We start from the raw sequence: 15,114 nt of genomic DNA, 5'->3' as shown, positions 1-15,114 counted from the left end.
CAGCTCCTTTCACTGCTCACTCTCAGCCTCGGCTTCGGAGGCGACCCCACCATCATCCCGCCCTTCTCCCGATCTGGGATCATTTGGGGGGGGCGGAAGTGGAATGACCCCTGTAGGGCACGGGTTCGCTAGCCCAGTGCCAAGGGAGGAGGGTCGGGGTGGGTGCGACGGCACCGGGACTTGAGTTCCTGGGGGCGATGGAGACATGGGGCCCTGGCTGAAAGCCGTTCTGCGGGAGCCCTCATGCAGCATCTGGTTCCCTCCCGCCGGCCCGGGAGGCCGCACTTTCCCCCGGGCTCCCATCCTGCCGTGGCTCCCTGCGCCCCACAACCGAGGCCAAAGGCTCTTCAGCACTTTTATTAAAAACTGGTGACGCACAGAGTGCCCAGGGCATCCCTGGGCCGCTATAGCCCGGCGGGACTGGGTCAGTTCCGGTCGCGCACGTCCCGGCCCAGGGGGTGGGGGACGGGGGTCGAGGTTCTCGTGGCCGCAGACCCCTCCGAAGATCACTTGCCCACGGACTCGAATATAATGCGGTTCTGCTCGGCGCGCTCCCGCTGACTCTGCGTCCGCGCCAGCTCCAGCAGGGTCCGCAGCAGGTGGAAGGTGAGGTCAATGGATAGCGGAGGGTCGTCCCGTCTCGGCCGCTCTCCCGCAGTCCGGGGTCCCCATCCTCCCGGCCCCGCGCGGCGCGGGAAGCGCTCGGCCAGCAGCAAGAGTAGCGCGCGGGCCCCGCCGTCCTGGTTCCGCGCCCCAGGGCTCCAGCGCAGACTCGGGTCCCGGACCCCCGCCACCGCCGCCTCCGGGCTCCACTGGCTGCTCCCCGGGCGCAGCGCCGCCAGGAGCAGCAGCGCCGCCAGCAGCGCCGCGCGTCCCACCTGCCTCATGGTGCCGCCGGCCCTGGACACACAGGCGTAGCGCAGGGTGAGGTGCGCCCGGGGCAGGTGGCGCCACTCCCCTTCCCGCGCTCATCCAGCTCCCCCGCCGGGCCCCTGAGGCTGCCGCCCGTGCCCACAGCCTTCCCTCCAGCCGCAGCCCAGCCGAGCGCCACCCTGTCCTCCCTCCGTCCCTCTGAGCGAGTCGCGATGGGTGAGCTATGCGACGAGTCCGGGTGCTGAGGGAGTCAGGGCAGATGCTCCTCCGAGCCACTCACAGGTTGCCGGAGAGCGTCTGCACGTTGCAGGACGGCGCTCCAGTCTCTGTCCCCCCGGGCGGGCTGAGGGCGCCTTGGGGAACACGGGGTCTGTCCCGGGACCGCCGCCAGCCTTATATAGCTCCCGGACAGCTCCTACTGACGTCAGCGAGGAACATGCACTGATTGTAGAAGCAATGACGGCCGCAGCCTCGAGTCCGGCCGCTTGCGAGACCCGGAGGGGCGCACCTCAGAACCAGAGACTCTGCGTTCTGGCGTCAGGGCTGGAAGCTGCCCCAGATTTAGGAGAGCGAGAAGCCGGCGGGGCTTAACGACTGCGCTGGGAGCCATGAGAGAGAGAGTCCTCTACCTGCCTGCAGGGAGTAGGGCGATCCCCAGATCAGACCAGTCAGGTAGCCAGTCTCCCGTGGTACACAAAAGAGAGGCTGGACCGCTGGGCTGTCAGTGGCGCCCACCCTACTGTTTGCCTCTAGAAGGGGCCAGAGGCACTGAGAGGTTGTGCTGCTCAGACCTAGCCCCTAGCCTGGCTAGCAGTTCCGCAACCTAAGGCGATCAGGAGCACAGCTGGCTCCCAGCTAGGACTCTGGTTACCACCCCAGAGGCAGCAAGGCAGGCGGGATTCTTGATCTTATTCCAGCCCCGTGGTCTAAATTCTAGGGCAGTCTAGGTGAGGCACCATTAAAAGGAGGGTCTCTGGCCTCTGGGTGCTTTCAGACCACAAAGGTGGGTCGATCTACTGAGTTTGCCCCATCTACTTCTGAGTTTGCCCCAAAGTGGTATTTTAGCCATGTGAGTTTTTCTTCTGGGAATCACAGCCACAGTATTACAATACCTTTGACCTCCAGTTAAGATCACTTAGGAAGTCGGGGAACCTGTCTCAGTCTCTTCACATTGCTACAACAAAAATATCAACTCGGCGTCTTATAAACAAACATTTATTTGTCACAGTTCTAGAAGCTGGGAGGTCCAAGCTGACGGCGCTGGTTCTCTAGTGAGAACCCACTTGCTGACCTGCAGAAAAAGTATCTTCTGTGTCCTCACATGGTGGAAGGGGTGAGGGATCTCTCTGGGGCTGCTTTAGAAGGACATTAATCCCTCATGACCTAATCACCTCCCAAAGGCCCTACCACCTAATGCCATCACTTTGGGCATTAGTTCTTTAACATGAATTTTGGAAGGGATACAAACATTCACCTATAGCATGTGGGTTCAAGTTTCCACTCTGCCACTGGTTGGTGGTACGGACAGGTCACCTCACTTATATGGACCTCGGTGTGCTCATCTGTAAAAGAAGATCAGGGTTGGTGTCTCTAGACTTCTTTCCAGCTCTAGAAATTCTTACTGCCCCATAGGTTTCTGCTGCGTCCTACTCACCGCTTTTGCAGGTTTTAGACTACATATTTAATAGCATACTTCTGGAGGCACCACATAAAGGGTCTTTGGCCCCCAAAGAGCTGGAGTTACTGTAGGGCTGGGAAGGTTAGAGAACAGACGTGTCTCTGAAGAGTGGGGGGTGAGTGGCACTGCTGGGATATGAGTATAAATGAAGGTTGACAAGACCATACAGCACAACGAACGTTTATGGTGGTGGTTGTACAAAACCATTAGAAGGGTTTTAATGGTTTCAAGAGGAGGCGGGTGCAAAGCCCATTAAGTTCTGAGTGGCATGGAACCCCAGGAAAGCTGATGTGCCCACTCTGAGGAGGCTGTCTGGTGGCTCCAGGGTCAAGCGGCATCCCCGCAAGTGCAGGCAATGGAGTGAGGCGGGCCTAGAGCCGGTGAGCCTTCCAGGACAGGTAGGAATTCCAGAGAACAGCCACACACTGGACAACGGCCAGTCTACGGGACAGGAGGGGCGGCGTGAGGATGGTGAAGAATGGGGAGCAAGCAAGGGGGCGGGGAGAGCTAGGAAAGTGCAACAGAAAAGGAGGGCTTGTCTCTGAGAACGTCCACATTCAGGTCTCCTTCCTTCAGCCCTGGAGGGACGTGTGGCTCAGACCGGAGGATGAGCAGGCTGGGGTCTGGCACTGCCCCAGAGCTCTGTCTGCTGGACAAGAGCCTCAAAGTTGAACACCCTCATCTTGCCAAGTATGGCTCTGATTCACTCCTGTCCAGGCTCCTTCTGACTACACGTGTCTGTCTGTCTTATACCAGCTGGGATTTTATCTTCCAAAACTGCGCTGCCTGCCATATAAAGTGGCACCTCCTTCTCCTTATTGTAAATTTACCTTTCTCTAGTTTCAAAGAGTGTTGCAAAGACTCTAATGTTGAGAATCTGCTCCCCAATTCTTCCTTTAAGCTATGCTATTCATGTCAATGTCGACTCTGTCCCCTCTGAAGAGTTCATATTTTTCCCTGTTCCCCAAATCCCTTCACCCCCAATAGTTTCAGCTACTCACCTTGAGTTCCACTATATTTTTACTGTGGTTTCAGCAACTACCTTTATTACTAGGGTAAAGTAATACCCTGCAGTGGACTAACCTGGCCAGGTTCCCACTTGGCTCTTCCGTCTACCTTTCTGTCTAACCTAGGCTGTTGCCTCCCACCCCCACCCCAGGCACTGTCCCTGCAGATATGCCATCAAAGGTGGGAGCTCAGGTGGGAAGGAGACAGGGCTGTGGAGCAGGAGCCTCTCCAGGAAGATGAAAGAAGGTCGGTGGGCAGGTGCTGGGACAGGCTCTGTAGTGGATAAGAGGTTCTGAATAAAATGCTTGAGAGTGTGAGGCGCTGTGGCTGGGGCGGTGTCCTGGGAGGGTCTAACGTGATTCAAGGTTGAAAGGAGAATCGCCTTGTGCATCTTCCTTGATGGGTGGGGGCAGAACCTGTCTTACCTGTAATGAAGGGGGACCAGGTAGAAGTTGGCTAACTGCACAGCAGGCCAGAGCTAGAAGAGAACGAAGGTAAAGGTTGGGGGAGTGCCTCCATCACCTGACCCCCGGACTCACTGCCTGGTCTTACTCCGACTTCTGCAGACAAGAACAAAGTGAGCAGCTGAGTGAGTGCTTCCCTGAGTGTGGTGCCCACTCATCCCAATGGAGGGGCTTCTATGTCAGGAGGACCCCCATCCCGGGCACGTCTGGACTCAAGAAAGCAGGACGGGCAGGGGCGGTGTCATCGCTTACATAGTAGTTGGTGATGAGGGCATCAGGATAGTCCTGAGGAGACAAAGAAGGAACAAACTGACCCTCGCACTTACTTCCAAGCTGCCCCCGCCTCCTAGTCTGCGTGTTACACCCCACACAAACTTCTGTTCAAGGAAGTCTGTGCCACACCCCTCAGCTCCTCTTCTCCAGAGCCTGGGACTCTGCCCGCACTCGCACCTGGCTCGTCCCCATGAAACCTGCCTCGTTCCCCTGGGACTGCCGGGCTGCCGGCCAGAGACCAGAGGCCGCCCCACACCTGCCCAGCTCACCCGCCGTAGCTTGGCCCAGTTGTCCTGGGCTGACAGTCCGTTGAGTGCTCCTACCAGTGGGAGGAAACAGCCTAGAAAACAAGGGGCAAAGCCCCCCTAGGGGAGAAGAATTAAAGGTCTGTGAGCACCTCAACCCCCGCCCACCCCCAGCACCGCTCACCCCTCCTGAGCCCCTTCTCCTTCGGCTCACCTGATCCAACAGCATCTTCTTCAGCGCATCCACCTTGGTGGTGCCAGGGACGAGCCGGTCCAAAACCCTGTACCAGCCTCCCACTACGGGGCCCTGAAAGCGAACCCCGGGGAGGAGAGAGGGTGTGCAGTGAGGGAAGCACTTGGCTTTTGCATCACAAAGCTCCTCTCTTCAAGGATTAGAAACCAAATCCCAGTGGAAGCGCACACTCAAGGTTGGCTTAGATGGAGAGAGGCCAAGGGAAACTAAAGAATGACACGGAACTAAGGCCACCGTCCGATCCTCCAGCAGCCCAGCTGTGGGCGGAACTTACCACAAAGCCACAGCCCACAGAGACCATGGTCAGGGTCCGGCCAGTCTGGTGTTCCCGCAGACCTCGCCTCTCCACCAGCTGCTGTGAGATAATGTCACCCAGGCCCATCAGGGACCCTGTGCAGGGTACACGGGTATTATCAGGACACTCCTGGACATGGGCTGACATTCCAGGTAGGGAAGTGAGTCCCTGAATGAGGCTCTGACACTCTGAGCCCAAGAGACTAATTCTGGGGCAAAGAGCCAGTCCTTCACTGCTGCTTCGAAACTCTCCTCTCCCAAAGATGGTGACATCTCCCCTGTGTCCTGTTAGAAACTGGGATGAGCAGCCTTGATCAGGCCAGGGCCCATGGACTCTGCACAGAGTAATAAAGGGAAGTCCCAGTCAGAGACTGCAGCTAGAGGAAGGAGAATTTAAGGTGCTTGGGGCTGAGAACCAAGGACGATCAGAATTGGAAAGGCCTTCTGGATAATCCCATCCAAACTCCTGCTTTACAAGGTATGGAAATGAAGGCCTGGGACCTCCTATAACCAGTAAGGGGCAGAACCAAGGCAAGAACCAGGTGGCCTGATTCCCTAAGCAGTGATTTTTCCAGAACGCCACAATACGAAGAGATCATGTGTAGAATGGTAAGGAACCCTGGTTTCTTCCCCCCAGTCCAAGGCAAGACCCTGGACAATGTCCTTCCCCTGGGTCTTGAGGTCTCTACTTGTGGATAACAGCAAAAATAATTCTTTTTCTAAAACATGAGTGTTTAAATGGTCCCAGGTGGGAAGATGAGTGGCTGAGCTGGTAAGAGTCCCCACAAGAAGGAGTCCTGGCTACCTCCTAGCACAATCAGGTAAACCCAGGCACCCCCATTCACAACCTCAGACTGAGCTGACAATAGATATTATAGCCATTTCTCTCCCAGGCCTTTGTACCTGCTTCCCCTTCCGGCACTCACACAGACACCCCGCTCCAAGCAGCCTTAGTCAGACACCCACACCCAGAAACTGAGACAGAAATCGTCACTGTTTACAGAGCCCCCGTCAGTTATGGTGGCGTGATGGTTCCTAGCGAACACACACACATAGGGTCACTCGGGAGTGACTGTATGACCTCCAGCTTGCCCGTCCATCTCACTGAGTAATGAGGGCCCCCCCTCCAGTCCCATAGCTACCACTGTCCCTGTGCCCTCAATCAGCACTGGGCAAACACATCCTTTAACCCTATTCCTTGGTCCAGAGCTGGCTCTGACGTCCACACCGGCTGCACCCTCACTACTCTTCCTCTGCACCCTCTGCAAAGCCCTGCCCCTGAGCAGTCTCGTCAGAGGCAGCTGAAGAAGGCGCAGGGCCGGGGCTGTGACCTGCCCCCCCCCCATCCCACGGGTGACGGCACTCCCAGGCCCGTGGAGCAGCTCTGGGACCCCCAACAAAACCATCAAGGCAACCTCTCCCAGAAACTCTCAAAGTGGTGGAGGCTCTTCCCAGAACATGGCTAGCCACAACCTCCCAGAGGCCAAGGACAGAATCCTAGACATCTCTGTTCTCTTATCCCCTGCCAGACCTAACCAACAGGTCCGCTCTGGGAAAGGCATGAAGAACTCCAAGTGTGAGTGCTCCCCAGAGTAGCCCAGCCCGCAGGACCACGTGTCAGGCTCAAGGTGTGAGGACAGGTGGAACTGAAGGCTTGCTGCCCGCTCCCTGCTCCACGCAGTTAGCACTTATCTCCCTACGCCCTCGCTCACACCCCCCCAGGGAGGGGTTGCTGCTGTGGCCATGCAGAAAGGGAAGGGGACCCTGAGAAGCCCCAGAGAGGGTGGAACAGAAGGCAGTCACTTCTTAAATGAAGAGAGTAACAGTCTGACCTTCTACTTGGGCAAGCTGTTTAACTTACAAACGGCTCTCGCATATTCGATCCTCACGAAAGGTCTGGGATGTAGAGTCACACCTCCATTTACCATCTTTGAGGGCTGAGGTGATTTGGTAAGGAGTGGAGTTGGGGTGAACCCAGGCCTTCTCTCAAGAAGGAGCAGGAAGCCAGGGAATCACGGCAGGGACTGAGACTTGGGCTCAGGGGTCAGCGGGTGCCAAGAGGCCCCTTCGGCTGCTCTGCTACTCGCAGGGGGTTCCTGCCCAAACAAGGCCCCAAAGGCTGCACATCAAAGAGACTTCCTAGACTAATGCACTTCCTTTCTGTCTTCTACTCCCCAGGAGCTGACCCTCTCTGTTCCTTGTCCCCTTGTGGGGAGGGCAAGCAGCAATCTCCCTGGGTCACAAGAGCCACAAAGAGATGAAGGTGTGTGTTTCACTCTTCGTGGCTTGCCAACAGTCACCCAACAAGCTAACGGCAGAGCAGGAATGAAAACCACAGTCCTGGGAGCCAGCAGCCTTTGAGAAAGATGGCTTCCAGGCCCCCAGACCACGCTCATGGAACCCGAGGGACTCCTGAGCAAAGGGCAGCGGCGAGAGGCAGTGGGCACGTAGCTCTGTAGCCCCTGCCAGCTCTGTCCATTTCAGACAAAAAACTGTGCCCAGCAGTTCCTCCTCTGCCCACAGATCAGAAGGACTCTGGGCCTGCAGCAACTCCAGGGAGGTGCAAGGCTTTGGTCTGAGCACAGAACAAGGCCTGGTCTCTGGGCCGAGAGAATTTGAGCAAGAAGAGCTGACATTCAGGTTCCTCATTCCACCTTCCCCAGTGCAGAGCCCAAGCAGGCCCCCACCAGGTTCTGGGAGGCCTCCTGGACATACTTGGTTGATCTAGATCTTTCCGTGCTCTGGCTCCCCTTTCCTTGGATTTGTTTCCAGAGGGTCAGGGCAGAGATGTGAAGCCCGAGCCCTGATGGGGCAGGGTGAGGGGCTGCCGGGCAGTGATGCCCCAATGCCAGGCTGGGCGTGGTGCCCAGCAGGCAGACGCTGGCGCAGGTGTGACATCATGCCCCTGGGTAGGTGCCAGTTCTCATGCCGTCACTCACCACCGGATTCAGCGGACTGAGGGGGTTGGGGAGAGGCTGCCTCTGAGCAGAGATCTGTTTGGGACCACCCCCTGCCCACTAGTGGAAAAGCCCCAACTTCTACATCCTCTTCTTAATTCCCCACTTGCCCCACTTTGTTCCCCTCCTGGCTTTTGTGTATGGGGTCTTAGAGGCAAGAAAATAAAGCACTAATGGAAGATGAGAAGGCTGAGTGAGGGGCAGGAAGCTGGAGTGAGGAGCAGGAAACGTGTCCTTGAGCGCAGTAGGCCTGGGGCAGCAGGTAGAGCTCCCGGCATGGGGCCCGAGGTGCTGTAGATTCACTCCTCCCCAGAAGTCTTCCACAATTAAATAGCTGCCTGGGCCAGGGGCTTGGTCTGACAGAGCCCAGAGGCAACTGAAGCTGGGCAGAGAGAGGGGAGAGTGTGTCCTCTGGGACTGGGCTGAATGCTCTCCGCACGCCTGGCCCGAAGCCATCCTACTGCTGGAAAACGAGACAGAATGGAGGGTTCTGAAGCTTTGTCAGGTATGGAAGCCCAGACCAGCTGGGGCTACGCTCCGCAGTCTAAGGCCCCAGCGGTCTTGAGTGCAGAGCACCGCACTGGGAAGCACCTTACGTTCCAATGCCAGCTCTACCACTGGCCATGGGGACCTCGGTGCACATCACCCCTGCCCCCTGCCTGCTCTGTGGTATCAGGGGCTGGACTGGATGCTCCAATGCCTTTTGAGCCCTCACATCCTGCTGGAATTCAGATTCTAGGGAAACCAGTGTCTGTAGAAGCTTGGCTGTCTCCATAGCAGGACTAGAGTGGCCGGAGATGGATGGAGCTGGGCCCCGGGCCCACTGGAGACTGGAAGGGCCCTCCAGAAAGGACGGGAAAAGGCTGACTCAGACTCTGCACAACACACTTCCCAGGCTGCTCTGTTCGTGACTCTGGCTTGGCCAACGCTGGGGGGTATCAGACACTTCTTTTGAACCATTTCAGATCTTGATTCACTTATCCCTTACTCCGGCCACTACTGCGGCTCAACCTGATCGATCCTGCCTCAGGCCTAGGTCATATCTGGGGCTGTGCTGTTGATGCTTTACCTGGGACCACGCACATGTGATCCGGGGGCGCACGGGTGTTGACATCCCGTGTGGCAAACATTTGACCAATGTGGGGTGAGAGCTGGTGGGTAAAGGATTCTTCTTGTCTCCAGAAAAGACTATTCTCCCATATAGTTCTAAGAGGCATTTCAAAGAGCTTTTCGGTCCGTTTTAAGGGATGAGGAGACACACGTCCTAAGCAGTATGCAATATGATATTTGTACTGGCTCTCCCTCTTCCCCTGCAGGATTAGTTCCTACTCCCTTACAAAGTACCTGCATCGAAGCCCCAGGCTCTGCTATTTGGAGAGCCAAGGGTAAGATAGTCACCCATGATCAAATTTAAGGCAAATGGAACAAACTCAGCTGAAAAACCACTCTAAAAAGAATAGCTTGTCATTTAGGGTTGACAACACTCATGGAAAGGGCCAAGTCCAGGAGGCTTTATGTCTATTGAAACTTTTTTTTTTTTCTCCAAATTTCTAAAGCCTTTTCACAGAGATAACTCCTACACTGACTCTGTGAGGTCATATAACTAAACTCAATTCCTAAATAAGGAAACTGAGGCTCCAAGAGGTTTACTGACTTACTTGCCTGGTTCACGCAGCTACTGAGTTCTACGGCTGAGATTTAAAACCTGGTCTTGGGGCGCCTGGGTGGCTCAGTCGGTTAAGCATCTGGCTTTGGCTCAGGTCATGATCTCACAGTTTGTGGGTTCTAGCCCCGCATGGGGCTCTGTGCTGACAGCTCAGAGCCTGGAGCCTGCTTCTGACTCTGTGTCTCCCTCTCTCTCTGCCCCTCCCTTGCTCACACTCTGTCTCTCTCTTTCTCAAAAATAAACATTACCAAAAAAAAATTTTTTTTTTAAATTTTTTTTTTTTTAACGTTTTTTATTTATTTTTGGGACAGAGAGAGACAGAGCATGAACGGGGGAGGGGCAGAGAGAGAGGGAGACACAGAATCGGAAACAGGCTCCAGGCTCCGAGCCATCAGCCCAGAGTCTGATGCGGGGCTCGAACTCACGGACCGCGAGATCGTGACCTGGCTGAAGTCGGACGCTTAACCGACTGCGCCACCCAGGCGCCCCCCCCAAAAAAAAATTTTTTTTTAAACAAAAACAAAACCTGGTCTTCTAAGTCCAAGTCTGAAATCTCTCTTCTGTTTTCCAGTGTGATGAGCTATCCCATGGGACCTTAGGAAGCACTGTGCAAGGATCTAAAAACAGCTCGATGAGCTCAACCCACCTCTTCCCTTCATTTGTAGTTTGATCCAAACACATTAGCAGCAGGGAAGGAGATGTCTGAGAAAAGTGCTACCTACAAGGTGCTTCAGGGCTGTGCGGAGACGATGCAGGTATAGAGCCACACACCCAGACGGAGATACAGGGCTCCAGCACCCCAGTCCCGTCACACACATGCACTTGGGCCCCTCTGAACTCTAGCTCCTCCCCTTGTCAATTGCACATCCCTTGGGAAGGGAAACACAGGGACTATCCCTCCCTCTCTATTCTTGATGGCCAGGAGGGGGAACCTTCCTTCCGGCTGTTAAGGGCCCTGAGGGAGTCTGAGGCTGGCAAAGGGCCCAGCGTGTCAGTCCCCATCACAGCCACACAGTCCAGCATGAGTCACCACGCACGCAACCAGGTGAGTCATGCAGGCTGACGGACACTCTGAGGACAGGACGTGGGGTGGTTGGGCACAGAGGTTGGAGAAGGGCCCGGGGAGGGGCAAAAGCATCCAACCCTTGGCCAGTCACCCGGTGAACTTTCTAGTGCTGATGTGGGCTATTCCAGTAACAAGACTGCTGTTCCTCCCTGGCTTTCATAGCTTGCCGCTCCTCCTGACAGTCTTCGTTCCAGAAGCCCATGGTCCTCACTAGAATCCTGTTCCCTTCCTCTAAACATAGGCAAGACCCCATCTTAACCTGCTCACTCTTGCACTGCTCCAACAGTCATAGACCTTCTAGTCCTCCCCCCCCCCCACTATAAAACTTACTTATCTCTGTGCCATCTCTGGATTTCTTAGCTAATGTGCAAAATAAAGATGATAACAAATGCAGGTTAAGTCACTGGGTTGCCTTTGTGAGGTTGTTATCCAGTCACTGGATTTGGAGTAAACATAAATCCTTGATTAGTATATGGTTTGGGGATATATAAATAGGTAGTAAAACTATAAGAAAAGCAAAAGAGTTGTATAAACAAAACTCATGAAAATGGTCCTCTCTTGGCTATACAAGTCAAGTTAGGGATAGGTGCTCAAGGGGTCTCGAGCTGGGTACTGATACAAAAGTAATCAGTTTTAATACTATTTAAACTGTACACACGTCTTAACTATTCTTTTGTATGCTAAGATACATTTTACCAAAAAAAAAAAAAAAAAACCACAAAGAAAATAAACTGGGGTAAAAGTCCTGATCCCAGCAATTAGGTGATTTAATGCAGACTCTCAGATCTTTGTGGTGACCCTATGAGATAAATGTGTCTTGAAAGTGTTTTGCACACTGTAAGATGTTAGAGGAGCGTTTGCTATTGTTTTCTAAGTTAAGGCCTCCTGGAGCAATGCCTTTATCCCAAAGGGATGACTCCTCAGCTTTCTGAGGACTTTCAGATCCTACAGCTAGGCATACCCTTTCCTTAAGAACAGCCTTGGGGACCCACCTTCCCAAAGACTGGGGACAACTTGGGATGACAGACAGCTAACCCTTCAAGGGTGCTGAATAGAAGCAACTGAGGGAGGTGTGGTGGGCGAGCTTTTGCCTCCCAAATCAGCCTGCTCTGGCTCCACTCAGGTCTATTCACTCACCAGCTGTCAGGAACTGTACTTTCCACGGGTGAACAGTCAGGGCTCGCTGGTATGCCCGCCAGAGTGCCATGATTCCTGTCAAGCCAAGAGGAGAGGGGGGTTACCCTCATGGCCTCTCCCCACAATTAAAGAGACGCTTCACTTTCCGTTGCGCCCACTCCCTCTCCCCCTCCCGCTTCCAATATGTCCTAGAGGGGCAGAGGCCTCAGGAGGGATGCTTCCTGGACAACTTCCTGTTATAGGGATCATCTTAGGCAATCAGGTAATAGAAGAGGGCTGTAAGCGGCTACTGAATGTCAGTGGCAGCTACCAGCCACCCCATCCCCCGCCCTGAAGCAAGGCCACCTGGGGACCTCCTTCCGTACCGAGACACGTAAGGACAGTTTGCTCAGGCTTTCACCCAGAGCTTGGTTGGTCCCCTGAGTCACTCTCGGTTGGAACCAGCCCGCATCCTTCCTGAGTCCAACCGGAAATAGGGCCTATCATTCCCAGGCCTGGAAGAGGTCACAGGCGCCTTAGGCGCTCTCAGCACGCGATGCTTTGAGCCCGGGACGGAGGATCACCAGCCACTCACCTGCGCTCGCGTCCAGCCCCTCACGTGACCCGACAGGAGGCGGGACTTCCGCCGCAAGCCCCGCCCTTCCGCCCGGCTGGCCTCCAAGCTTAACCCGGCTCCCGGGGCTGGAGTGTGAGTGGACTGAGCCACAAACACCCGTGGAGAACGGCTCAGCTCTCAGTCTGTGAGCAAACCCTTTTCCAAGTGTGCGCCCGGTCTCGGTGAGGGCCCCTCCTGCCATGCTTCCCACCTGACCCCTGCCTCCTCCTGACCCCTCTCCCGTGGCCCGGGCTTCTCAACCTGGGTAGACCCTCACTGCTCCCGCGCCACGGAACTGGCCAAGGTGCTGACGCCTTGCCCAATCTCGGGTATCAGTTTGGAAACATAGTTAAGTGCCTGTGTTATTTTTTCATTGTCCTTGGGTTCTTCACTCGCCTTGATTGTGAGCTCCTGAATAGGTGAAACTGCATCTTGTTTGTATTTGCCATCCTCTTAGCACCTAGTTCAGTCTTTGTCCACGACGGGCCTTTAGAAATGCTGCGCAGGGGCACCTGGGTGGCTTAGTCATTCTGGTCAGGTTGTGATCTCACGGTTGGTGAGTGGTTGGTGAGTTCCAGCCCTGCATGGGGATCTCTGCTGTCAGCGCGAAGCTCTCTGCGGATCATCTGTCCCCTTTCTCTCTGCCCCTCCCCCACCTACACTCTCTCTCTCAAAAATAAAAAATAAACATTAAAAAAAAAAAAGAAAGAAAAAGAAAAAGAAATGCTGCGTAAAGAGGACTCCTCCCTGGAAAGCACAGGATTCCAGAACCTCAGAAGGTCTTTACTGGTTCCATAACTAGTGGTCTCTGCAGCCTTGGTCAGTACTAGAATTTAAGATTCCTCATCTGTTGAACTGTTTTTCAAACCCTTCAGTTTTAGGGGTTTATAAGGAGACGTTTTGGGGGATATCACCACAGGTTCTTCTTTACCTCAGCTTTTAAAATGTATTTCTAGGAAAAGCCATTTTTAAACAAAGGGGCCCACAACTAAAAGTGTTTGGAAATCAATAGATTTGGTGATTTCTTAATCCCTTTCCAGCTCTAACATTCTAAAAATTTGTGAATGTAGTGAAACATCCTTTCTAGGGTGGTGGAAACTATGACCAGGTCCCTGGCAGTACATTTGTCAGGCTGGCAGCCTTTAACTATATCCAGGGAGCCCACACTTCAGGGAGAAGCCATACGGGACTCTTTCAGGCTATCTGGCTAGCTCTAGCCCGTTTACTCAATTCCTATATGATTAAGGTAGGGAGAATCCTGTCACAGCTACTGGAGAAACACAATGAGGAAGCAAGATAATTGGGTGTCACAAATATTTAACTAAAGGCTCCTATATACAAAACACTGTGCTAGAGTGAATTTACACTGGTAAATACACCAAATGAGGTAGGTTGGAAACAATTGTCCTCTGAAGTCAGGCTGTCTACATTCAAATCCCAGCATCACTACTTAGTAAACTGACCTTATTCAGACTGCTTAAACTCTCAATAATAGCAAGTAAAATGGGGCAGTACCTACCTCATATGATTAGGTAACATGCAAAATACCTGAAATAGACCAAGTGCTTAATAAACACTTGTTTATCCTTTTTTCTTCCTTTCCTCTTGAGAACACATGGGAGGGAGAATATTTACTAGAGAAATCTATGAAACTCCTTGATGAAAGGTGAGATTTGCATTGGGACCTTGAAGGATGAACAGGGTTTTTGTGGAGATGATGAAAAAGGATGCTCCTGGAGCAGGGAAGTGTGAGCAAAGGCACAAAGAAAGAAAAGCACAGGCATCCATGGATAGTATAAAGTGTACACATTGGGAGGGAAGGTTGAAGTGGAACAGCCTGGGGAGAAGAGGGTTTATGGTGGAGAAAGACAGCAAGGGCTGAAAGCAACCTCCTGATTTTCTTTTGGAGGTGGAGACCAAGGCTAGAGTCCACAGGAGCAAGGCTGCCAGCACTGACCTCTAGCCTCAACAGCTAGGGTCCCCAGGTCCCATCTTTTCTGCCACTGAAAGTGGAATCCCATGAGGCAGTGTTAAGGGGCTGCTGTGTAGAATGAACAAAGCTTCTCTGCAATGGAAGGCATTTCCCTGTCAGCTCAAAAACAAAAGTGGCACTACCAGAGCCTGATCACAATGGGACGGTAGAAGACTGGACTCCTTTGCACCGACATGGGTTGCGGTCCCTCTGCTGCTAATAGTCTGGTTGCCTCCAGCTTGTTTCCTCTTCTGTACAGGAAGGAAATTGGAACTGCTTGATTCCTTTCTTCTTCTTGACATACGATAAATTCCCAAATCCAAGAGGCAGAAAGCTATTCAGATATTTGGCCAACCAGTCTACAGTGCCAGAGGGTTTTGTTCCAGGTAGGTGGTAGACTAATCTCCACTCCCTTCAGTTGGAGCTGGCTGTGTACTTCTTTCTATCTTCCGAGGTCATCTGACTCCTCCCTCCCCTCCACCCCAAACTTGATTGTACTCCTATACATTCCAAGACTGTAGTTTGCCTATTTCTCATTGCTGGGGTCTCTCTCTGCTTAGGAGGTGGTACTGCAGTCCCTAGGAGTCTGCAGCATCCCACAAGAGGACTCTAACAAGAGGAGATACAACACAT

General features: G+C 53.7%; 2 protein-coding genes across 7 annotated transcripts; both read right to left on the bottom strand.

Annotated features, from left to right (window-relative positions):
* Positions 1 to 83: 83 nt before the first annotated feature.
* On the bottom strand, positions 84 to 1,298 carry UCN (urocortin). The gene has a single exon (XM_049652390.1). The coding sequence runs from the start codon at positions 885 to 887 to the stop codon at positions 507 to 509; it is 381 nt and encodes a 126-aa protein (XP_049508347.1). The 5' UTR covers positions 888 to 1,298; the 3' UTR covers positions 84 to 506.
* A 587-nt stretch (positions 1,299 to 1,885) lies between these two features.
* On the bottom strand, positions 1,886 to 12,528 carry MPV17 (mitochondrial inner membrane protein MPV17). 6 transcript variants are annotated; one of them, XR_007462439.1, is made up of 9 exons: positions 12,280 to 12,427; positions 11,915 to 11,989; positions 5,069 to 5,184; positions 4,756 to 4,848; positions 4,566 to 4,661; positions 4,276 to 4,308; positions 3,985 to 4,037; positions 2,348 to 2,992; positions 1,886 to 2,164 (listed from the first exon to the last, which is right to left on the bottom strand). XR_007462439.1 is itself a non-coding variant. In XM_049652386.1 (8 exons), exons 2-8 carry the CDS (start codon positions 11,982 to 11,984, stop codon positions 2,923 to 2,925), a joined length of 531 nt encoding a protein of 176 aa, XP_049508343.1. In that variant the 5' UTR covers positions 11,985 to 11,989; positions 12,489 to 12,528; the 3' UTR covers positions 1,886 to 2,922. The 6 variants fall into 6 exon arrangements, 4 of the variants coding, with proteins under 4 accessions (XP_049508343.1, XP_049508342.1, XP_049508344.1 ...); XR_007462438.1 differs by having other exon boundaries at positions 1,886 to 2,435; positions 2,528 to 2,992; XM_049652386.1 differs by lacking the exon at positions 12,280 to 12,427 and adding an exon at positions 12,489 to 12,528 and having other exon boundaries at positions 1,886 to 2,992.
* Between the last annotated feature and the right edge of the window lie 2,586 nt (positions 12,529 to 15,114).

The sequence above is a fragment of the Panthera uncia genome, assembly GCF_023721935.1.
Source record: "Panthera uncia isolate 11264 chromosome A3 unlocalized genomic scaffold, Puncia_PCG_1.0 HiC_scaffold_12, whole genome shotgun sequence".
Taxonomy (NCBI): domain Eukaryota; kingdom Metazoa; phylum Chordata; class Mammalia; order Carnivora; family Felidae; genus Panthera; species Panthera uncia.
The sequence above is the reverse complement of the archived record's forward strand: the minus strand, read 5'-3'. Positions and strand labels throughout refer to the sequence as shown.

Bases quoted from the DNA above. Each gene is read 5' to 3' on its own strand.
- MPV17 (XM_049652386.1), bottom strand. From the start codon at position 11,984: ATGGCACTCTGGCGGGCATACCAGCGAGCCCTGACTGTTCACCCGTGG. The intron at 4,038-4,275 runs GTAAGCGATGAC...GTTCTCTTCTAG, and splicing joins CCCTCATCACCAACTACTAT to CTCTGGCCTGCTGTGCAGTT. The intron at 2,993-3,984 runs GTAAGACAGGTT...CCTGTCCCGTAG, and splicing joins CTGGTCCCCCTTCATTACAG to ACTGGCCGTTGTCCAGTGTG.
- UCN (XM_049652390.1), bottom strand. From the start codon at position 887: ATGAGGCAGGTGGGACGCGCGGCGCTGCTGGCGGCGCTGCTGCTCCTG.